Source organism: Halichoeres trimaculatus, unplaced genomic scaffold (assembly GCF_033239565.1).
Source record: "Halichoeres trimaculatus isolate MK-OKI-2021-1 unplaced genomic scaffold, fHalTri1.1 fHalTri1_scaffold_7, whole genome shotgun sequence".
Lineage (NCBI taxonomy): Eukaryota > Metazoa > Chordata > Actinopteri > Labriformes > Labridae > Halichoeres > Halichoeres trimaculatus.
In genome coordinates this window covers 29445734-29469404 of record NW_027437185.1, presented here as the reverse complement: position 1 = coordinate 29469404, position 23671 = coordinate 29445734, and the positions used below count along the sequence as shown (strand labels likewise).

The 23671-nt window shown below is 43.5% G+C and overlaps 1 protein-coding gene across 8 annotated transcripts in view; it reads right to left on the bottom strand.

Annotated features, from left to right (window-relative positions):
* The window catches only part of pcdh19 (protocadherin 19), a 58938-nt gene that overhangs the window by 17356 nt on the left and 17911 nt on the right, over positions 1–23671 (bottom strand). For 4 of the 8 annotated variants that reach the window (XM_074674222.1, XM_074674225.1, XM_074674218.1 and 1 more), the window contains exons 3-4: positions 11128–11186; positions 9208–9380 (exon numbers count right to left, since the gene is read on the bottom strand). In XM_074674222.1, the coding sequence (XP_074530323.1) occupies positions 9208–9380; positions 11128–11186 (232 nt within the window). Of the gene's footprint in view, positions 1–9207; positions 9394–11127; positions 11187–23671 lie in introns of all 8 variants that reach the window. The other 4 variants (XM_074674221.1, XM_074674219.1, XM_074674224.1 and 1 more) reach the window with 1 other exon arrangement.

Sequence of the window (23671 nt, the reverse complement as noted above, 5' to 3'; positions counted from 1 at the left end):
ATCGGCCCTGAAAAACCCATATCGGTCTATCTATAGTTGGTACCTATAAAAGTACCTAATTTAGTACCCATCCCTGCATGGAGCAGCAGAATTTAACATGATTTCAGCTTCGAACTAAAACTGGCTTTAGTCTCAATGCCTCATTTGTGTATTTGTGTCATTTTAACTCACATATTTGTTTACAGCAAAGATCTATACGCCATGACGCATGATGAGGGTGGAAATTGATCTAACCGACAGGCTACACCTCTGCTGGATTCTTGATTTGCAGAGGCTAGTTATACTCATTATTACCAATATTGCTTCTGGCATCTTTACGCCCTTTAGAAAAACAGTAGGCGTTTTTTCCTTCGTTAAGTAGCAACAAGAGTAACTACAACAGTCAAACACTTGTGTTTGAGAAAAAAAAAAGGAGCAGTAATTGTCTGAATCAACCCCGGAGCTAAACTAATTTAACAAACTGTTATGTTGTTATATGTCCAGTTTGAGTATCCAAAAAAAAAAAAAAAAGTTTTTCCTTGTCTGAAGCCTGTTTTAGATTAGATTTTCACCTCTGTAATCCAAAAGCTAGTCAGCTTATAAAAAAAATATCTGTCCCTGTGTGACATTGCTCTCGTTCTGAACAAGAGTTACACAAATGTGACTTTGGTCCAAGGCCAAAAAAATATTTACTGTGTGGTTGACATAAAGGAATCAACATCTTTGTTTAGAAAAAAAAAACAAGAAGCAAATGTTGCTTTAGGGTCGAGTCCTTCGCTTGTACCAAAGCTGCCGTCCCTCTTTCATAGACCCCTGCATCTTTCACACTGTGTAAAACCTTTAACAGATTTTTCTTCTGCTGCAGTGCTTCCCATTGTTCCAGTATACTGCATGTGTGTGGTACAGTCTCTGCTCTCACACTGTTTATGTGTGGGAAGGACATAAATAAGGAGCAGGATGGCAGAGGAGGCTTTGTTAACCTTTCATTACACAAAAGGTAAGATCATTACTGCTGAATGTAAAACAAGTCAAGATAGAATTGATGGAAGCAAACAACCAACTCACGTTACAATACAGTTAAGACTAGCTTTGCTACATCACTGAATAGCATGGGCAAATGTTTTAACCTCCATGCATTAGGTGAAAAATAAATGTGTGTTTTAAGCTGTAGTCTTTTTATTTGTTTGTTTTGTGTCACACTCTTTAACCTCTAAGAATGAAAAACACAATGGTGCGGTTAGGAATAAATTCTGCTGCCTCTTTCCCTCAAACAAGAACTTTGAATCAATCGGAGCCACAAAACGTGAGCAGACCGAAGACGATGCTGAAACTGCGGCTCAAGTTTCACTCCATTTCCCTCCTTCCAATAAAATTCCTCTGGCTTGTGCCATCTCTTTATCTCCTTCTCCCCTCTTTCTCTTCCCCCCCTGCTTTTCTGATTAACCCGCAGCCACACACACTCCACACACTGTGTACACACACTCTCACACAGATTTAAGATTCAGGTACTCTCCTCTCTCTTTAATACACACTCGGCCCCCATCAACTCCAGCACATTACCTGTTCTTAATCTCCCTCCCTCTGTCTGGGATCATCCTGATCCCCCTGTTTTCCCATCTGCCGTCGATTGGGCCCGGCTTGGCTAGGTGTTCAACAAACAACTGTGATTCACTTGGTTTCTGCAGAGATTATTAACACACCTAGCATGCCACGGCGCCATGAATAAGCAATGGAGATCCGGAGCCCTATTTTCTCTCTCTGTCTCTGTTTCCTCCGTCTCTCTTTCTCTCCCTCCCCATGTCGCTCTCTCTTGCCCTGCCGCGTTGTGAACTGAATGCCAGGATTGTCTAGAAAATGAGCTGTCAGTGGAGGGCCTGCAATGAGATACATCAGGCTCATTGTGAGCCCTAGAAAATAATGAACTATTCCCATTTCTCTCTCTGATATGTTCAATACGCTATCCATGACAAGTGCAGAGAGATAAGCAGTCCCCTCTTGAGCTGATTGAATACACGGGGTATATTCAGGAGGGCTTTGGCAGAGCGAGGGTTTGGGAGATGCTATTATAGTATTATAACATTACTATATGTTTTCAGTCTGGGCTGGAGAAGAAGAAAAACCCATCTGGATGCAGTTTTTGTTTGTCTGCGCCGGCTGTGGAAGAGCAGCTAGAGGCAATGCTTGTAAAAACTTAACAGAGAATCAAAACATGTCAAGTTTGTTTAAGTCTTTCTTCACATCCCATAACTTATTCCCTCCTGGGATTAACTAAAGAACTGAAAGGATGGGAGCGCGGATGATTTTTAAAAGAATCTGTTGGTTTACTTGGAGTAGAACTGCAAACAAACAGAACCAAGAGGCCACAGCCAATTTCTTTAAATTTAGCACACTTAAAGCAGAGGACTGCGCGCAGAAGCTGGCTCATTTTTTCATATTATTTACAGTAAAAAGGAAGAGAAAGCGAGAAAATGTGCTCCCCTTCCAGCAGTAGTGGTCTCTTGTCCATTCTTCAAGTTGCAGAATCAATATCAGCTGGCTTTGTTTTATTACATTAAGAGTAATTTTAGTAAAATAGAGCAGGAGATTTTACTGCGACGCACAGTTTGATTCAGAGGCGATTAAAGAGCCCAGCACAGATGGACACAGCTTGAAACAACGTTTTATTTCCTTTTATTCCTCCTCAAGTCTCTACATCTCAGAGGCAAAATCTGCATCCTGGTTGTTCATTACAGGCTCCATCACACCTGCTTGCGAGCATCCTCTGGTGTGTTTGAGCCTAAAGTGTGTGCATGTGTGCACTCAGTCTTCCTTATTGCTCAGATTGCGCCGAGCTCTTTGTCACTGTCAGCCATTTTACCTCCACCCCGGGTTACACATTAGATTAGACAAATCTAAATCAAAATGGATGGTCCCAGTATGGAGTTTGAGTGTTAATCTAATCATAAGACATCATAGCCCAACACGTGTTGTTACCAGCGTCGGATCACAAGGAGAGTTCTGGTGCTTAATTCAATTAAATGTTGTTTGATAATCAGTCAAATCCTCTGGCACGTTCACAGGGAAGAGAAAGGATGTGTGTGGGGGGAATCCTACCTGTCAGAGAGATTGTTTCCTCGTTTCCTCTTTTTTCCCCCCCTCACTAAGACTGCTTACTAGACTCTCAGCTCATCTCTCCATCTCCGTCTCCCTCGCACGCAGCCTCAGCCTCCCCTCTTTCTCTCATGTTGTCAGCAGCATGGCCCTGTTCCTGTTGCCTTCCTCATTCTGACACCTGTCAGCATTTTCGTTAGTAGATCAGAGGACTGCAAACTCGAAATGTTCCCCGTGTTGAATTTAGGGCAAGTTTGCAGCAGAAACATGTGAGCTTGCTTTTACTCTTTCTTTAATTCAACAAGAAGGCGGGGTGGAACTGCTTGAGTGGCACAAAGTTGGGGGATGTTTGCAGTCGCCGGATGGAAACAGAGAGGCATGACGTATGGAAGGGAAAGAAATGAAGGGGGGGTGAAATCAATTAGGAACAGTGAGACCCTACGGATGCGCTGATGGAAGGAGGGAATTTGGAGAAGACTGTCCCACAGAGGGGGCTTCCATTCCTGGGCTGCAGCTTCAGGCACACACCCACAGGGAGCAAGCAGATAGATGAGAGATATTCTCCAGAGGTGGAGGCCAAGGAATGTGTCAGAAATAAAAGAGGCCTGTTCCCTGCTCTGGCTAATTGAGCAGTCTTAGATCCCTTTGAGCCTAATAAACCAAAAGGAAGGGCTTTTATTTCCTAACACTTACATATTGACCTGGTAATAATCCTAAAACGAAGAGCACAAACCTCTAAACCCATGAATTGGACGCTGTCTAACGACATCGCGCTCTCCCTTTTTTTTTTCTCTCTCTGCTGTGCAGATAACTCGAGCGATTTAACAATACATGAACCTTAATCCCTGAAAACCATGGCTCATCCATATCCGGGAGGAATTAGAGTGTGAGCTATGACAATCAAAGGGAAGTTGAAAAAAATAGATTTAGCCCTCTTTGTCGCCAGCCTCCTCTGAGTCTGTTCCCTGGATTCTCCCTTGACACTAATGGTTCTGCAGAGCCAAAGCTAGCATGTCGCACATTTCAACCAAATCCCCCCTCCAACTTCACAGACATGCCTATAAAGATAAAGAAGAATTCATTTTATATAGCTCCTCATCCTCTCTTGGTTTCTAGTTACAGCTATATCATCCATTTTTATTCTATTGGCAGATATGAGGGAGCCATTACATGTTTAAGATAGCCTTTCTTTTATAGATTCGAAGAGATTTAATGTAATTTGTTCTTCAGACACTTTTTAAATCTAATCCATGAGGTGGGGAGATTTCTGAGCAGGTTTTTTAAAAAAACACACACACACACACACACACACACACACTCGCACTCAAACACACACACTCTTTGTATGAGTTTTGGAAGATATTCAACAAAGAAGAAGATTGAAGTGGAACATTTCTTCTCAGGCCCTTCTCTGAATGGGTCAAAATCCTGAACCGGGTCATTGAAAAAGCCAAATATCAAAACTTTATAAAGGAAAGGTAAAACATTCCTGTGTGCTTTGTTAGCAGCTGCATCTTGTCAAACACAAAGGGGTTCCCCATAAAAAAAGCCCCCAACATGATGTGGACGCAGTCTCTTTGTGTAAAAGGCATTGGCTTGTCTCCTGGGCAAACGACACCTTTACACAGCGCTGGGAATGGTAAACATTTGCACTGTGAAAGCCTGAGAGTTTAACCCTTCCTCCTTCCCCCTTCCTCCAGCTTCCTTTTGTTCTCAGCACTTATCAGTAGAAGAAAACAGAGCAATAAAGAAACACGCACAAAAACACAAGCCTCTTCTCTCCTCAGCTGGTATATGTGTGTGTGAGTGTGTGTGTTTGATGTCCTTTGGCAATTGCAGTCTCTCGACTTGTTTTCTGCTTTAGCTGGCAGGAGAGGAGTACTGTACAACACAGTGACTCCCAGAAGACATCTCAGCAGCGGGGTGTTTAGTGAACATGCCAATTTGTTTTCTGACAATTCCCATCTACCCACCCCAAATGGACGAGGAGACAGTGTCCACTTTTTGTCAATTAAGACAGATGAGCTCAAAGAGAAACCGCCACCATCACATCACATGACTGTAACCACTGCTGTTCTCAGATTATACCAACCTCGACGCTTCTATTTCTGCCTTTTTACTCAAGGCTCAGAGGAGGAACAAGCAGGGAAATGAGGAGCCAGAGGGAGACAACAAAAAGAAATCCAAAGATGTATAGTCTGCAAACAGATTCAGAGCAGCAGATCAAGGGAAGTGTTTGCAGAGCAGTGTTGTGGTGGAGACACCGAATCTCATGTCCAAGTAGAGTCTCAGGTCCACAGTGATCAAGTCTGACATCTACAACCCAACGTTGATTAGACTTCACCATCAAAATTACCCTTTATTTAACAGGCCTTCGCTTACTAAGGGTTGTTCTGAAGTGACTTACCATACAGTCTTTCCATTTGACCAACTGACTCATCTAGAGCTGGGCATACACTGTGGGGTTGTTGGTTCGTTTTGAGCCGATTTGCCACTGGTGGGACCATTTTTTGGATCGAGCTCAATTTTGCTTCGTGTAGTATACGTGGGGCAACAAGGAGAGACTGACACCTCAGGACGTGCTCCCAATAACAAATCTACTGATCGCAAGAAAATCAAACGTGTGAAATCCTGATCGTGAAGGTATCCACAGTATGCTCTCGCACAGAGCATGCACAATCTCTAAAGTGATGTCTTAAGTTGGAAAAAAGTTGGTCTAAAGTTTAATTTAGCTGTTGCTGCTTATCTCTTGTTGTCACTGAAAAATTGAGAGACCATGTTGCCCATATCTGCCCAGCCAATTCCTTGTTTATACACGTCCTCTTTTTTTTATTGTCTCTTTACACAGAATGGCACAAGGCAGTGTGTATGTTTTAGTTGAGCATCTTCGATGTGCGTCTCCCACTTCTGTGATTTTTTGTCTTCTCCTTTTGATGTTGCAGAGCTGGATACAAGAGTCCAGACTCCTCCTTGGGTTGTACAGTGTGAGAACATGATTCGTGGGCTGCAAACTTTTGAACTCAGCGATCTAGTCGTGCAGTTTGAGATGGAGCTGAGGCGAACGATTAAAATATTGCACAGTGTATGCTTGGCTTAAAGGTGAGTGGACTCATGGATTATAAGCAGGTTGTAACTACAGCTGCAAAATGCAAAAAGAAACATGTGCAAGAGACAAATATAGAGAGTAAGTAAGTCTTTTGGTTCCTTGGCTAGCGTCAGCATCAGTAATAGCCTTAATTTTGGTAAAGGATCCTCCTGTGCCTTCACAGACAGCCCATAGGATCCTTCAGCTCAGCTCAGGTGATTTTTTTTTTTTTGTAGCTACCACTTCACTTTTTGTTCCATATCACTCAGGATCTTTTCAGAAATCTAAAACGACTGCCTTACTGCGTCCAACCTCATCAGCGATGACGGGTTGTGAGAGGTTCAAAGGCAGAAAACCTTTTTGCTTTTGCCATCAGGAGGTCACGACAGTGTGAATAACTGAAGGAAAATGACATGAGAGGCAGGCTCCTGCACACAATCTGACTTCTTAGGGCTATGGTCATAAACTTTTCGATTGGCTGATGAACAGCCTGTTTGAGTTCAAATGCAGTTTGAATGACCTGCGATCTCTTTTTGTCTCCTGCTCCTGTTTCTTCTTGCATTTTTAAGCTCCGTACACAACCTGTTTACAATCCTCAATGGCAGAGTGAAGACAAGGGAAAGAAGTGTAGCCTTTGTACACTGCAAAAAAATTCAATTTTAGCAAGTGTTTTGTCTTTTATCAGTGAAAATTGTCTTTTTAGACTTAATATGAGCCACATTCACTTGACCAGTCCAGAAAAGTGTTATTTGAAGACAAAAATTACACCTGTTTTTTTTTTTTTCTTTGCTCTTCAAAGAAATTCAGACCTCATTTTTGTCCTCAAATAACTTAAAATAAGTCACTTTTCTGGACTGGTCAAGTGAATGTGGCTCATATTAAGTCTAAAAAGACTTTTTTTTACTGAAAATAAGACAAAAACACTTTCAGTTTTTTGCAATGTACATGGGAAGCCAAACGTGCACCAGCAGCGAACATAATCTGTGATATAATTAGGCTAACTTCTGAGTCCTTGAGTACAACACTGCACTAGACTACAATGCATCATATCATAACCACCCATCTCTGTCACCCCTTTCACCCCATTATAAGATCATTGAGATCTTACGTCTCCATTCATTTCACTTAATAAGATAAACAGCTTCTCATTACTCCCTGGAGTGACTACATCCTCCAAACAAAGGAAGAGATTTTCCAAAGGAACTGTTTCTTCAGGTTTCAACTGAGAAATACTGCAGGCCAAGAAGAAAAAAAAAGCCAATAACACACCACCTAATTGTAATTCCAAACAGACCCTTTTGTTATCATCTATTCGTTCTGGTCAAAAGAATGGACAGCACTGTGAAATAGCCTCTTGTTTTCTGTTTACCACCAATGTGTTGCTGCATTACACATTCAGCAGGCGAGCGTCCATTTTGCTGAAACAGATACAATCATTGATGGTGTTAATGAAAAAAGCACTGCCTCAGAGCGCTCTCTCCCTACTTGTAATATTCTTCATGTACATCATCTCTAATTGTCTCCAATAATGAGATGCTGTGAATAGAAGACCTGTCACTGTGCTTTTTTTTAATTTAAAGGCCTATGATTTTTTTTTTCCAACGCTTGTGAGGTAATTTCAGCTGGCAACCAACAGTCAGCAAATTCACTTTTCATTGTTCATTACCGTCTGTTGCCACCGAGGGGACATGCAGTTGATTCTGACGGTCACCATACCTCCTGACCCCCATAAACGTCTCAGCTAATTCATTACAGTATGCGGGCGAGCGGCCATGAAGCCATATCGTATGACTCCATTCTGGATTAACATAAAGTGCAGTGTGCCTAATGTTATTATCCTCCAGTCAAACAACATCAACGGGCAGATTGCTCCACGTGAAGCATCTGGTTAGTTAAATCTGCCAACCCGGAGCCTACACGTCTGTTCCTGCTTCTTCAGCCGCACCCACACACTTCACAGAGCGCTGATAAAAATAGATGAATTATTTAATGTAAAAAAGAAAAAAAACCATCATCTTCAGTCCTCTATGCATTTTTATAATGTAGAATTCCCTTTCGTTATCTTTTTGCTCATTAAAATTTCTCTCCTGTGCGAGCCGAGGAGGGGAAAAGTAGAGTAAGAAGAGAGTCGGCAGAATTACTGGGGCAGTGGTGGGCAGAAAAAAAAGTAAAAAAAATATGGAGGAAGAAAACTAAATTTGGAACAAAGTTCCCAAAATGTGGACTTTGGATAGTTTGAGCCTGATCCGTTAGTGCTGTCCTCCAGAGAGTGCCTTTTCAAATGAAATGTCCGGTGTTTTCTCCACACTCCAAATAAAATTGCTAATGTGAGTCATCCTTAAAAATGTCTGCAATTTCCACACAGTCTGCCTCTGGTGCTCTGCTGAGCTCTTGCACCTGTGCATGTGGCGTTTCCTTTGAGCTCGGTAAACACCCTCAGGTGCCTATAGTGTCATCCCAGCCTGCTCCAGACAGCTCTCTCCAGCTCCCTCTTCCTCTGTATCACTCACTGACCCACTCCTTCTCTCGTTTTGCTCTGACTGGCAGCAGTTAAGAACGAACACGACCCTTTACGCTGACTTCTGCCAACCAAGTGGATGTCTTTTTAAACGGTGAGTCAGAAATGAAACATCAACATTAATTCCTCGCTAAATGATCCCGTTGAATAATGGATGAGGGCACGTGCAGATATGTAGATTTCCACCTTCTACCTTTGTGAGCCTAATTGCTGCCATTCAGGCACATCTGAAGTCGGGCGCACTTCAAGAGCAGACATGGCTACTATCAGTCAATAATGTTGCCTAAGCCAGTATCAAAGAGGAGCCTTAGCTGTCAGAGATCCTGCACATTAGCTACTCTAGTGGGACTTCAAAGACAAAAAAAACTGTGCTGTTATTCATACTTGCACATCTGAAGCCCGTAATGCACCTTAAAAGATGCTCCTGTGGCAGAAAAACAGACCCACACAAACACGGATTGGGCTTATCTCGAAAATGGCAAAACACACTCCAGGAAGGAACACACGCAGCGTACACATGCACTGATTTCCTTACCTTGGTCTGGCAGCTGGCAAACATTAGGGGGCACGGTCATGTTCAGCACGTCATTGACAGCCGTGTCAACATAGTGTCCTCTCTGGACGTCGTGTTCACTGTCGGTCTGGTCACTCTCCTCGTGCCCGCTGTCCTTCAGACTGTTCCCCTCCAGGTCTTTGAATGTCGATGTGCTACATGGGGGCCAGGAGGGGGGAGAGGGATATGTTGATTAACTGTCACATCACCTTTCCTCACCAGCACTCATTTTGTGTTTGGTTTTAAGAGTCCTGAGCTCTCTCTTTCCCTCCTCTCCTGTTGTTTCTGTAAATTATGAGACACTTTGCTTGGAGCGTTTCCATGAATTAGAAGCAGAAGAAAAACTATTTTCACTGTTGTTGCAAGTCTTATTTAAATACTGCAAAGAACAAAGCTGCCCTCAAGTTTCCACACTTACAGAAATCATGAAATGAGGAAGTTAAAGCAACTCTTTTTTTGGATTAAGAGCCCATTTTTAACTTTACAGATAGCACAGCACCTACAGGCTGTCTTAAACGGGGACGTTTTTGGATGGATGCTCCGACTTCAAGGACATCACACTGAACAAACAGGAGGCACTCACTCACTCACTCTCTACAATCAAACAAATACTGCAGTAATCAGGAATTCCTGGAAGGAAGATGGATGCAGGAAACGCTGGAAGCATACAAACTGAGCATCTGTCTTGTTTGGGGCTCACAGTCAATAAAGAGGGTGGGTGTGGGGCGGAGGGGGTTACAATCAACAGCTGCACACTAACAGCGTGATTTCCCTTCATTTGATTTCCATCCCACTGGAACAAATTCTGCTTTACAAACAACACTAAATAGGGGTGAATATATGAACATGTGTTCCTGCAGGAAGAGGAAGAGGAAGAAGTATAGGAATGAGTTTCTGTAAGAGAGGTTAGAGAGGAGAGAGTAAACAATCGTGTGCAAACAAAAAGGGATGCAGAGGAAGTGAAGGGCAGTGCAAGGTAGCTGCATTCCCCAGCCAAAGCCTCACATTCTCGAGCCAGGGAGAGAGGACTGCAGGTAATGCTGGCTCTCTGATGTTATCACTGTAATTGCACCTGTCCTAGACCATAGGCTCCCCGGCTCCTGAGGGGATTTCTTTGTAGTGTGCTGCAGAAGGCCCCCCACACTTGAATGCTCTTTGTTTACATTAATGCAAGGGAATCTTTTGGGGGGGAAATTGCCATAATGGGTTTTCAAAAGGCCTGGGATGGCCTCAAACAAAGGAGAAAGGCTGGGATGATCTGTGGCTGCAGGTAAAGAGGGGGATTATTGTAGTTTGGTGAAGAAAACCTCAATGGCTGGAGGCAATTATTATGTGACCCCTATCCTAACCCCTGTGTAACCCTGCATTCCCACAACCCCATCTAATATCCTGGTTCAGGTGGGCTGGAATAACAAGAACAGTGATACCAATGAAAACACTTATTCTTCTCTTCTTCACCCAAAACTCCCACAAATGATTCAGGATTCTTTTAAGTGCTGTTCTGGGTAATGATGCAAAAATAAGAAATTAAAAGCAGCTAGAATATCATCCATCTACCGAGTATTTATTTTAATGTGATCAAGCCTCGAATCTGCTAATAAACAAAGTCATATGAAAGTAACGAGGTTATCCGTAAATGTGCAAATCACCACTTGCTCATGCATTCTGCTGCTTTGTGTAATCTAATAATCTGTGCGCCTTGTTTCAACAAGTGTCGACTAAATGCATTATAGAGGAATTCCATTCATCCCCAAAAATCTTATCCTCCCATTGCAATTACACTGAATGAGGAAACATGCAGGAACAAATGCTGCAGTGGTATAGCTGTGAACTCATTAGATAAAACAATTACAGATAACAATGGTAACGAGGTGCTGGTAACAATTCCTAATCAACACATACCTTTTAATGAGGTGGGCTCTGCTGTTCACGTAACTGGAGTCAATGGAGTAATTCTCCGTCTGTAAGAGAGGGGAAGGAGGTGGAAAGGAGGGAGGGGGGTGAGGGATAAAGGGGGGGGCAAAGAGAGAGAAAGGTACTTTTAATAATAGAAGCAACCAAAATGTTAGCTAGTAATTGGCTTTCAGTAGAAATGTTATTTTACACAAAGGCCCCGGTGAGCAGCCTGAGCTTTCAAAGGCCTGAATCCTATTCTCTTTCAAAGCACACACACAGAGAGGATGACTGGGAGTTGAGAGAGTGCTGCAGTGAGCGCATGCAGCCTCTCCTCTCCTCTTCATTCGCTCCCCTCGCTCCCCTCCCTCTGCTGCCGGTCAGTCTTTAAAATGGAGTCATTAGGGCGGACAGACAATCACACAAACACAGGGAGAAGTTTCCTTTTATTCTCCCCTGAACTCTTCACTTTTTACCATGTTTGAGTCGACATTAATGTGGGGAGATATTAAATAAATAACTGCGAGAAAAAGTAGAGAAATTAGGAGTGTACCGAGGGATGCTTAACTCTGCAATTGTAGATGAAAAGGCTTGGAGAATGTGCATACGATAGATCTCTGACCCACATTAGTGAACACAGTTCAAAGGCATCCTACATTCATTTTTTCCCCTAACATTTACTCAACAGGGAGAGTCTGAGGAGTAAGAGCACATGGACAGAGGAGTAAGCGTACGCCGAGAAATATCCCCCCTCCTGTGTCTGCAAAACATCTCTGCACACTGGGTAAGATGTCAAAGGGTATCAAACCCTCTCAAAGGACTTCCTCCAGTGAAAAGCAAGGATACAACCCTTTCGACACGCTTTGATAAGATGCAGGTGTTTGCTCCAGAATGAAAGCACTTAAAATTCCACAACACAGATACAGTATCCCGATGGAAGCTACAAGTCAACGGCCAACTTCTATCAAAGTGTTTTCCCCTTTTCAGGTTATGAGGAAGGTTAACACAGGGGCTCGATCACTGATTGAGAAGTATGCTACACGTTTGATACAGACCCAGTGATCTGTTGTCACTCTCAGTGATCCAACACGCTCTCCTGAAAAACTCCTCTCATTAGATTCTAATGGGGTTGAACATTTTGAACTTTTTCAGCATCTGCACGAAACCACAATGCCGCAGAGCCTGAGTGACAAGGACGGGGGCAGCAGGGGAAATGTCAAACATCATAGCCCCAGTCATCTTTGGATGCCTTTTGAAATAAAGACATACACGCATAAATAAATAAAAGTGATGCTGTCAGATCACAGAGGCCAATGCGTGGTGTGTACCTCTGGCAAATCGCTCCCGTGACCTGTTTGCAGACGATGAAATATTTAAGAGCTTGTCAATGCCACCAGAAACATGCTCGTGTTTGTTTAGATACTTTACGTCTTCAAAGATTACACATATCGTGCAGGATGAGAGTCTGACTGATGCCGTTTTTGTCTTTTTTTCTCTTTAATTCTGCAAACTTTAAGAAACTTGAGCTGAAGTTGCCCAAGAAGTGCGAAAAGGTTTCCCTTCAATCATTAGCAGATAAGCCGTTGTTTGCCATCCCACCACCTTTACTTCTAATTATTTCTGCGGGAAAATTGTGCGATGATTAGCAGCCAAACAAGGGCAGGCCTCTGACTGGGGCTGCTAAATTATGATGCAATGTGTTTGCACTGAAGGTTAGCATCATTGCGCCTCCTTTTTACCATTTAGCCTTAATTAAACTTTCACTCATTACTTTACTGATGATGAGTTACAAAAAGAATTTCATTTGCATTTTATCATTAGCCTTCAATTTGGGGCTCACCATGGTTGTTCTGTTGTTATTACCCCCGACTCTTCTAGCTCCTGTTCACTTTGACTCGATGAAATATCAAAGGTAACGGCTATGGCGACATACAACACTGATTACCCTTTAATTACAGATGAACGCATATCATGGTGTGATTTAAAGAGATTTAAAACCTCAGAGTTTCTCTCTTGAAAGAGAGAAGTACTGATCTGTCATGCTTTTGCAGGCGTTGTGTTCACCTCAGCTTCACTTCGGTCCCCAAATAAACCCTCCTCATCTTCTACTGTGGCTGCGCATTCAGAGAGACTAATGAAAATGCAAGGCATGAGTAACAAGGGGAAAACTTCATTTAAGAGACAAGATAGAAAATTTCTTGAGAATGTCACTCTGCCTACAGCCTGTAATTGGTTTGGATGGCAGGTTTCTGTGCAAGCATGGCCGGGAGAGGGGAAGACGGAAGGTAGTGTGCCCCTGCTCTCATGCTGCTCCAGTCCAGAAATGGAACTGTACTTTCCATAATGCAATTCTCTCTTGGGGCTTTTACATGGAGCCTTCTTAAATGTGCAGTATTCTTCATAGTGCTCGACCATTACATGCTTTCACTTCCTCCACAGCGACTCGTTCATCAAAGGATTCAGCGCAGATAACCTCATTTCCTCAATTCATCAAACTGTCAGAGGAAATAAACAAACTCCCAACATGCAAGGGCTTAACCTTGGGCGCTGATGAGTCACTTGTGAGCCTCCTATCTTCCTAGGGAAGAACTGGAAGCATTAGCCCAGGCTTCCTGTAAAGAAATGTAACGGCTGCCCCTCACATTTTCTGACTGACCTCAAATTGGAGGACATGTCAATACATCTCGCTGTGAGGTCAAGTTTCAGGCAAGAGGATGAGGACTGCTTAACTACAGCGAAGATGCCACAAATGGCTCCTTAATCAGGTTGGACAATGTGTTGTTGTGATCCGAGCGGCCCCGGTTTGGCGGCCAGAGCCACTCTATCCCCGTAATTATTGTTCCGTTTCATCCTGAGGACTGCAGGGAGGGAAAGCAGTCCCTTGTGTCGCCGGTTGACGGATAGGTAGTGTCAGGATGAGTGCAGCGGGAAGTAGGGAAGAGAGTGGAGGGTGAAGATGGAAAGGGAAATGGGTGAGACTTGACCTGAGGGAGGCTTGCGGACTTGACCGGCTGCTGCAGCCCAGTGGCTCTCCCCTTTTCACCCCTTCCTGCTTCTTTTTCTCCAGCCAAAAAAAAAAAAAAAAGCCAAAAGCTCAGGGACGACGGGCCTTGCCTCTCTGCCACTGAGAGGAAAAGCAATCTCCTCGCCTAGTTGCTGCCGTAAGATTTGATTTGCCTTCCTCCCAGCGTGACAATTGGTTCTGTAGTCGGGATGCAAGTGTATTCATTGTGAGGGGGCACAGGGAGCAGCAGAGAAAAGAGGAGGGAGAGGTGCTGAGGAGGGGGAGCGAAGACGCCAGTTGTTACACCAGTAAACACCCGACAAGTTCAGCAGATGTCACACAGATAGGAGAGAAGAAGAGAGAAAAAATGTCACACAGCTGCCGTACTATATGCATTATGGTGACTAATAAAGCAACACTACAACATTCAAACAGGGAGTAAGCTACAATGATCACTGGTGCGGCTGCATGCACAATTTCTCTGTTCTTGCAAAAATGTGTGTGAACAATCAACAAAGTGTAATCTTTCTATTTTAAGACATTGTTATCTTCAGATTTTCCACTGCAGATTTTTAATTACGTGATTAAAAATGGTGCATAAAAACGTATTAACTCAAAGGGAAGTTTAACAATGGAGATAACTTTAGGGCTAAATCAAAAGGTATTTTCGCCAGGAAGGAAATCTAAATGTGTGTGTTTCAGGTCCAAAAATCAATAATCTCTCACATGTCAATCAGTTAACCAGATTAAAAAACATCCGACTGTGCCTCAAATGCTCTAACTGCCACATTCCAACGCACAGTTTGAAAATACAGGACAACAGATGAGACGGAATCAATTAAAGCTGTCAGATCCCATTTTTTCAGCCCGTTCTGTGTTTGTGCAGCCCAGAGGCAGTGCCTCAGCCTTTTCTCGTTTCTTGTTGCGGCAGCTCGCTCATGGACTCCCCTCGGTCCCGGAAGGAAATGTTACACACAATGTGTCTTGTTATTGATATCCCACTGCTAAAGGAAGCCGTGAGGAGACAGAGATGCAGGGGGTTTACAGGGCCAGCCAGCTGCAATTAGGAAATAAAAAGGCTTCATTATCGAGCCAGGTTTCGATATGGTGGAGTTAAGCAGAAAAGGATGGGTGAAAAAATTGAGAGTGGGAGCAAAAGCATGTATCCCCCCTGTGTGATTTTGCAGAGAGGAGTGTGTGCATGTGTGAGTGCGTGTGCCTTTGTCATCCTATCCACTGTGACTATGAAAAGAAATGCTTCACTCGGAGCTTCTTGCACATTCTTGCACACAGACTCTCTTCCAGCTTCTCCTACAAAAGCACTCCTCCAACAATAACTGACTCGCAGGGCTGAGCTGGCGTGCTCCCATCATGCCTCAGGGGTCGGGCACCCAGCAGCACCTCTAAGCAGCTCACAATCACTCTGTGTGACACCCCGTGACAAAGACTTAGACCACCGAGACACATTCACCAAGTGGGTGTATATTTTGTTTAGAAGGAAAAAAACGCTCTTTGGCCCCTTTTCTGCTGCAACCCTCCAACTTCACCTCCAACCTCTACCCCCGACCAACGACCAGCATCACCACCATCTACCATATTATAGAATCTCCCATAGCTGCTCTGCCATCTGCTAGATTATAGATTTCCTTCTTCCTTTAGAGAGGCCAAGGCCCCAAAGGGAGGATCAGCGGTAAAAAGGGTGAAAGAGTGCCTGAGGCGCAGCCATGGTTGAGGATGAGATTACATTTTCTATTTCTGCCCGTTAAAGGGGGCCTGCCGTGATGAATACAGAGAGTTGTTACCATTTAATATCAAGCGGCTTGCCTGCATACTCAAATTATACACAATCAGTTGTGACAGAAGGGTACACGTGTGACAAATAACCTGCCACATTCTCTGCATCATTTCACTTCATCACCCATCAATTCACCCCAAACCTAGCAGCCCATTTGGGAATCAATCATGTTGTGAAAGTGAGCGATTCTGCAGAGAAAAGGATTTTAAAAGCCTCCTCAGATTGTGCATTCCTGCAGTCTTGGGAGCGAGTGGATGAAAAAAAAACAAACAATCTAGCTGAATTAAATGCTATTATGAGGTCGCCTGTGCCCTTGACCACATGTGTTAAGTGTATTGTTTGAGCAAACCAAATAACAGCCTCTCTGAAAACACAATGAAACAGAGACGTAAACACAACAGCACTTCCTGCTGGCATTTCCTCCTCATTTTTCTTCGCCTTTCCGCGCAAATAGAACAAATATTTGCTCATTCTGACCAAAACAATCAGCTCGCTGCGCTCATAAAGTGAGGAAAAGGGCCAAAGGCTTCAACTCTCCCCACCTGTGAACCCCCCCTCCCCTCACAGAGGAAACTGCAGACCGCAGACTCTTCTATTCTGAAAACAGAGACGATGCTCCAGACCCGTCTCCATGTCACTCAGGCCTACAGGCTCCACACCAGTCCAGTTAGTAGAGATGTGATTAATTATACATACATTGATAGAAACAACATTCATTATTCATGAGCTTCTCAACGTCAAAGCTATTTCCCTCCCTTTCAGCATGATGAAAAGATTTTAAATAATAGGCCCCCTCTGCAGACGTCTGCATTCCAGCGGAGTCGGCTGACGCTAAAGAGGCTTAAGTCAGAGCTGTTGTCTTACCAGAGAATCACAGTTCTGCAACAACATGTTTCAGAGCGTCGGTGGCTGCGCAGGTTCCGGGGGTCGCCGTTTTTGTTTTGTCTTTGTCTTAAAAGACACGGCTGCTGCTTCTTAAGCCTTTCAGATGGCAGTTACGGTGTCCACTCAGCTTGAATAGAGGCCTGCAGCGTCACCAGGCGCACAACGCCGGATTGAGTTTCACTGAACACCTGTTCAGCGCCAAGGTTTGCCTCTGAGTTTTGTAAGCTTATTCTATCTCAAAGTCGGAGAAAAACCTGAGTATCTCTATGAGATTACAATTCATGGTTTTACATAGTAAAGAGGGGGGAGGGAGGAAGAAAGACTTTACTATCTGCGCTGTTTCCTAAGAGAAATCGGCTTACTTCTCTTAAAGCCTGCAGAGCCTAATCAAACTCAAATACCAGGAACTTCCCCTTTAGGCAAGTCTTGAGGGATTTTCTTTAATTTGGATGTCAGATAGAAAACTTTTCACACTCCTCTCATCCCAAAATCCGTTAATGTGTGTATGCCACCACATGAGAGAGGTAGGTAAGTAGGTGGGGATTCTTTTTCTTTCACACAGTCGACGGAAATGTTGAGGGGAACATCTAATCCAGGTAGACTAGGAAGTTTCCGGGGCCCTGTGGGAACAGGCACTACTACAAACATGTGTTTTTTAGCAGCCATTTAATTTCTGTGAGAGAATCACTAGACAGTATTTTATCATCTTGGTTGTGCCCTATATTAGCCACTGTTGAGGGGGAGGGGAATCCCAAAGGGTTCTCCCACCTCCCCTGGGCTGGGTCTTAAAAATAAACAGTCAGAAACAGAGCAGATTACGTAAACACGTCCCTTTAAATGCTTACACAAGAGCAGCGACTGTATAAACTGCATAACTTTGAGCCACTATTAAAATCTGTAATTAAACTTTGATTGAATCAGCACACAAGAGTAAGGCAGAAATGAGAAATCCGAGCGTTTGCAAGAAGTGCTGATCATCTTGTACTTTACATTTTCTCTTGGCGGTTTCACTTTGGCTGCAAGTCACATCGGTGCAGCTGTAGTCTCCCTGTCTGTCTCCCAGTCGCCCCCCCCCTCCCTCCTTTTTTTCTCTCGCTCCCTGTGACAAGGCATCTTTCCAGACATTTTAGTTGGATGGAGATTTGCAGCAGCTCATTACAGACTGGGAGGCTCTGTGAGCGGATGCAGTCACTCGGAGATGGATTGAGTGGGTCTGTTTATTGACATGCCTTAATCTGACACTGGGTAAAGGGAATGAGTCACCGCCTCCAGACACACTACCACCACATCACAGCCACTCCGGCAAATAGGGAGGCAGCACCCGGGATACAAGTGGAACTTCATCAGCGCTCATTAATCCAACCACCCCGGGCCACTTGCTCAAACAAACCGTGTTTACACTGCTGGATGGAGGGGTGATGGAGCTTTTCAAAGGGCATGTGTGCAGGTGCCTAGATCTGCAACACACACACACATGAAAACATGAACTCCGCACTGTACACCAAACCCCACCCGCTCCTAAACATAATATCTGTGTGCACCAGCTGCTAAAACTCAGTCAGTGCACTTTGTTTCACAAATCAGGGCTGCTGCTGCTGAAATCAGGGGTGGACGCTCAGGCGTGGTGCCAGATAGCGTATCATAGAAAAGGGCTTTTTATTAAACAGATGGGCTCGGGAGATCTTTTAACTCACGTCACAACAAGGCTACTCCTATCAAGCTATACGGAAGCCTAGTTAGCTTTTTGATCCTGTTTGCTTAAATGTGAGGCACATCTGGTGCTAATATTTGGGGCGAGCTTTCCAGGCAGCTGTCAGCTTGAGATTGACAACAGAGTATTAGCGGCTCACGCATCATCACCACATCTGTAAATCCAGCTTGTTAGCAGGACTAAAACAGGCAGGAAAACAACATCCAACTGTATGTATGTGGTCTGAGCGACTCTACAATGCAGTTTACACCATTGTCTTTGAAATGTGAACATGTAAATCCTCTATATTTTACACCCAACTGTAAATTTACCAAAAAATATAGACCGCAGCTATGACAAGGAGAATGTGTGAAATGTATAAGCCGGTCACAAACAGAAGAAAAGCTTCCCCCAAGAAATGCACACATGCAGACACACAGGCGCAAAGACAAAACAAGCAAAAAAGGAATCAACACTGTGTGAGTCAGAGAGGGAGTAACAATACAAATTTACAGTCGAGCACACGTGTTCACACACAAACACACACGTATAGTAGCAGTGGGCGCCGTCTGTCGTCTCCATCAGGGACTGGGAGCCTGGCAGCTTGAGAGCAGGGTTAGTGTAGAAGGGGGCCAGATGCGGTGGGCTTGACCCGTTCGTTTGAGAGTGAGGGTGAGGCCTCGGGTGTGTGTGGAGGGGGGGGGCTCGGCAGCTGAAACACACAGGGATTAACTGCACTGACATCATTTAATTTAATTTGTATTAGGCCGTCTTTGGGGGCAAACATCGCTTTTCACTGCAGGGGGAAATACTCGGGGTCACAGAAAACAGCAACAGACGGTGGATCTCTGCCTGGATCCATAGGGAGGAAAAAAAGACCCCCACTCACACACGGAAACACACACACTTCTCCTCTCCCTGTAATTACGTCTATATTATGAAGTCAAATCTCCCCCCATTGAAATGCATCTAAAACCCTGAATCCACCTTTTCCACAGCTTGATTTCTAAAATGAATACCTTGAATCCTTTTGTTCTGCCACCATAAACAACATGTAGTAATTTTCTGTGCTTATCAAAGCCTCGCTGAGTGTGTCAGTGTTTGTGTGTTGTTAACACACACACACACACACAAACACACACACACACACACACAGTAAGCTGTTATCTGCTGAGAACATATCTTAGGGGTGGATGTTTATCTGTGCTGATGCAGATTGGAGTTCTCTTTGTCTCAGTGCAGTGGTACATAATATTATTTGTCTTTGTTTTTTTTTTCTTCCCAGCGTTTACTTCTCCTCGGCTGATATGGTTTGATATCCTATAGTGGAGAAATCCTTTTAGTTACCGCCAGGCATCTAATGTGCTTTTACTTGTAATCTGGGAATTTAATAAATGAAAAGGAGAGGGGGAAAAAATCTGTACACAATCGAATAATTCAACTCCCAGATGTATTCCTTGGAACATGACTTACGCTGTTAAGCAGAGGAGGAAAACAACTGCATCGAGTGAGCGCGTAAGTGAGTGCCCAACATGCCTCCTCACAATATGCAAAAGCACTGTAGAAAAAAAAACATGTCAGCGATCATCCATGAAGTGTGCTGTAGTCAAAGCTACGGTCATATGAAGCTCCCTTTTCTGGCCCATTCTGCAGGTGACGTGCTCTGTGAGAAATCTAATGTACCACGCTCTGTAGAGGAAAGTACTTTTAGTACAAAAACACCCCAAAAATAAAGAAATAATACGTGTGAGCGACAGAAGCACTGCTTTGTCTCTGCTAGACAAAAAAAGACTATACTTCTGCAGCGTGCTATCAAGCGCTCACCAGCAATCTCTCCCCCTCCTTCCCTCACCCGGCCCCTATCAAAAGATGTTACTGTGCGAAATGTCAAAGAAAAAAAGAGGCAAGAGAAGTAATCTCTTTCTCCTTTTTGATCGCAAGTGGAATAATTGGAACCCTCTTAGGCTCATTACATGAGTTGCCCGCCAGCCAAAAGACGACTCCAACTGCCCCTCTTCATTCATGTCGGAGCTTTGTAAAATACGGGCTCCTCTGGTAACAATTCTTTATGAGGAGAGGTCCTGGAACCTACACACTAACGGGTAATCCTGCGATGCCTTTGAAAATATATCTTTCAACTAGGACTGTCAAACATCTATTGAGAGCATTGGGAAGGAAACAGCAACAATGTGGCTCAGTAATAATGTCATTATGCATATTTCACAGCCTCCCCCCTCCTGCGCCTTTTTTTGGCAATGACGTTCTCTTTGCTTACGTAAGGTTTCACATGCAGCCAGTTCATTAAGATTCCTATTACTAATAACCTAGTCTTCATTGTTATTACAACTATGCTTGTAATTATTGTGACTCTAATTACTATTACTGTATTACCCAAATTAACCTTATTCTGGGTTTAGATCACCCCCACTGATGGTAGCCAAGACATGCCTATAAAGAATGGCACCAATGTCCCTTCAGATAAATCCAGCATAATTAGCTATGTGCCTTACAGGGCCTGTGTGATGGTAATAATTAGAGCTACTGTAGCAAAGGTCATGCAAAACAATTTAGAGAGGATGCGGGCTGCATGGGTAATCGGGGAGTGAGGGGGAGCGCTGGGATAAAAACAGACTTGTCTGCTTTTTCCATCTTTCAGGGATAGAAGACATATGGCTGTTACTTTGCCTCTGCACTTGGTTCATTTTTAACCAATGCTCTCAAAATAATAGGAATTGAAAACCCATTTTGATGGCAAGTAGACTCCCAGCTAACGTAGTTTAAATGGATCCATGATTAGATTTGAGGAAAGTGCTACAGGGTGTAGCTGTGAACTGGTATCAGATGAAATCGATTCGCTGCCTTCGAGGTGTGATAGCCGCTCTGCAGCCCGGTTGTTGCATCTGTTCATTAACCTGAGTGTAATGTGTTTATGCTAACCCTTAGTTATCATTATTAATTGTGAGAAAAAAGAGGGAGAGACAGAGTCAGGGGTTCGTTTCTTCACTCATGCACACATGTTAATGAGCTGAGTCAAAACGTTGACACTGAGGTAAACAAGTGCTCACAATAAGCTACTTCTATTTCTGTGCCCTCCCCTGTGTGACACGACTCCTTGTGTAACTCCCAGTGCTCCTAGGCCGGGCGCTCAGGGTTCACAGCCTTTATCCACCAGGAATTCACTCAGCTCTCTCATCTCTTCGCCATGATCTCACCCTGCAGAAATGAATAGCAGCCTCACTCTCAGATACAGCATCTCAAACAAAACACACTCACACACACACACCGATGAGTGCTAGATTGGTCTCCTGTTGCACAGCCCCTCTTGCTCCCAACAGCACTTCATTAGCAGGGACTAATACAAACAGCAGCAAATTCTTGAAACACATAGCGACCGACATATAAATGTCAGACTCCAAGTGCTATGGTGTTGGATTGTTGCTGGGAAGGGTCGAGGCAGATGTCTAACATGAGTTTGGCTTTGTCCGAGGTTTCTGCCCATTAAAGGGAAGTTTTTCTTTGCCATTGTAACTTGCTAAATACTGCAAATTGTCGAACTAAAGGTGGGTTAAGATGAGATAAGACTCCTTATCTTGTCTTCATGTTGGGTTTCTGCTAATAAAATTTTATCAACATTAACGTGTCTAGACCTGTTGATGTTTTTTGGAAAGTGTCTTGAGATTACGTTTATCATGTTTTGGCACTATATAAATAAAGACTTATTGATTGATTTACATTGAACGCATAACAATTCACATCCCCCTTCATATTTTGGCCTGTACTCTTATGACTAACATATTATCTGATTATTATGGATTTGATTCCCTACAGATTTAATTGAGAACAACCGCAACTGGACCTTATCCGTTTAATGTAAATAAACAACCATGGGATATCATTGTTGAAATACCTCATTGTTACTCTTCGTAAACACACAAAGCAAAACTTCGTCTTTAAGTTATCTTTTGAGCACAGGCTGGGATTGGATCTCTAATTGGATGCCATTCAAAGCTCCTGTAAGGATCGCTTGATTTGGCGCCCCCTTTGGACACAGCAGTACACAAAGTATAAGGCAAAGATCCACACCATGCCAAAACATGCAACTACCAATTTTAACTTTTTTTTTGACACTTTTTATTTCCTTTCATTTTACTGTAGTGCATTCTTTCAAATGTCTTTTTGTCACTTTAAAAAGTTACAATAACTTTGGTCCATTAAAAGTTTTTTTTTCTTAAAAACTGTATTTATTAAGGTGTCAAACTACTTTTATGCTGAAAGCAGTGACTGGATAAACACCAACCTCATAGTGAGGACAATACATGAAAATTACCCCTTTGGATAGCTGAATAAAACAGAGACATGGTGCTTCAACTGTGAGGAATTACAATAAATGCAGAGTAGCAGTCAGCACCGCTAAAACACAGAGACCACGTTTATTTCATTTCAAAAATTGAATTAAGTCCAAAACAATGCTAAACATTGGAAAATTGCCGGCTTCTTCTTCACAGTTTGAATGTTTGCTTTATAATGTTCCTTCCTTTTTTATTTTCTAATAGTCACTTCTAAAACAACGCCAGGCCCAGTGTTTCAGACAGAGCAAAAATATCTGTTTGAAAATGATTAAAGACAACAAGCGTGCCCTCATGAAGCTCTGCTGGACATCTGATTTAGCTGCTTTATTTAGTTAGAGCAGAATAACTGATGAAAATGGCCGGGCTGGGAGCGTGGAAGCATAAGCTCTGATCCATATGCCTTAGTGACTGTAGGGCTTTAAAAACTGTAAATTGTGATTATCATTGATCTCAGCTGTCAGATGCCTAATCTCTTTGACTCATATCCGCACAGGCTGCACTGGGTGCCGACAAGGCGTCCTCCCCCCACATCTGAAGCCCCAAACAAGTGGTGAGGGAAACAGTGATAAGCAGGTCCTTATCCTTTTAAAGACACTCCCGTAATCCAACAGCGGTGGGGGGACGGTGGGGGCTTCAGCTTTAAGAGACTTAGTCTGGATTATCGCTAGTCCTCCAAATTAAACCAAAAGTCAGCTTTCTGCAGTTGCTCATGCAAGCTGGGGACTGGCTTGTTACCAGCTCTACTAACAAGGAAAACGATGGAGGTCTATAATTAGAAAACACTCATTCAGCCAGTGGGCCAACAAACGTGGATAACACTGTCGCAAAAC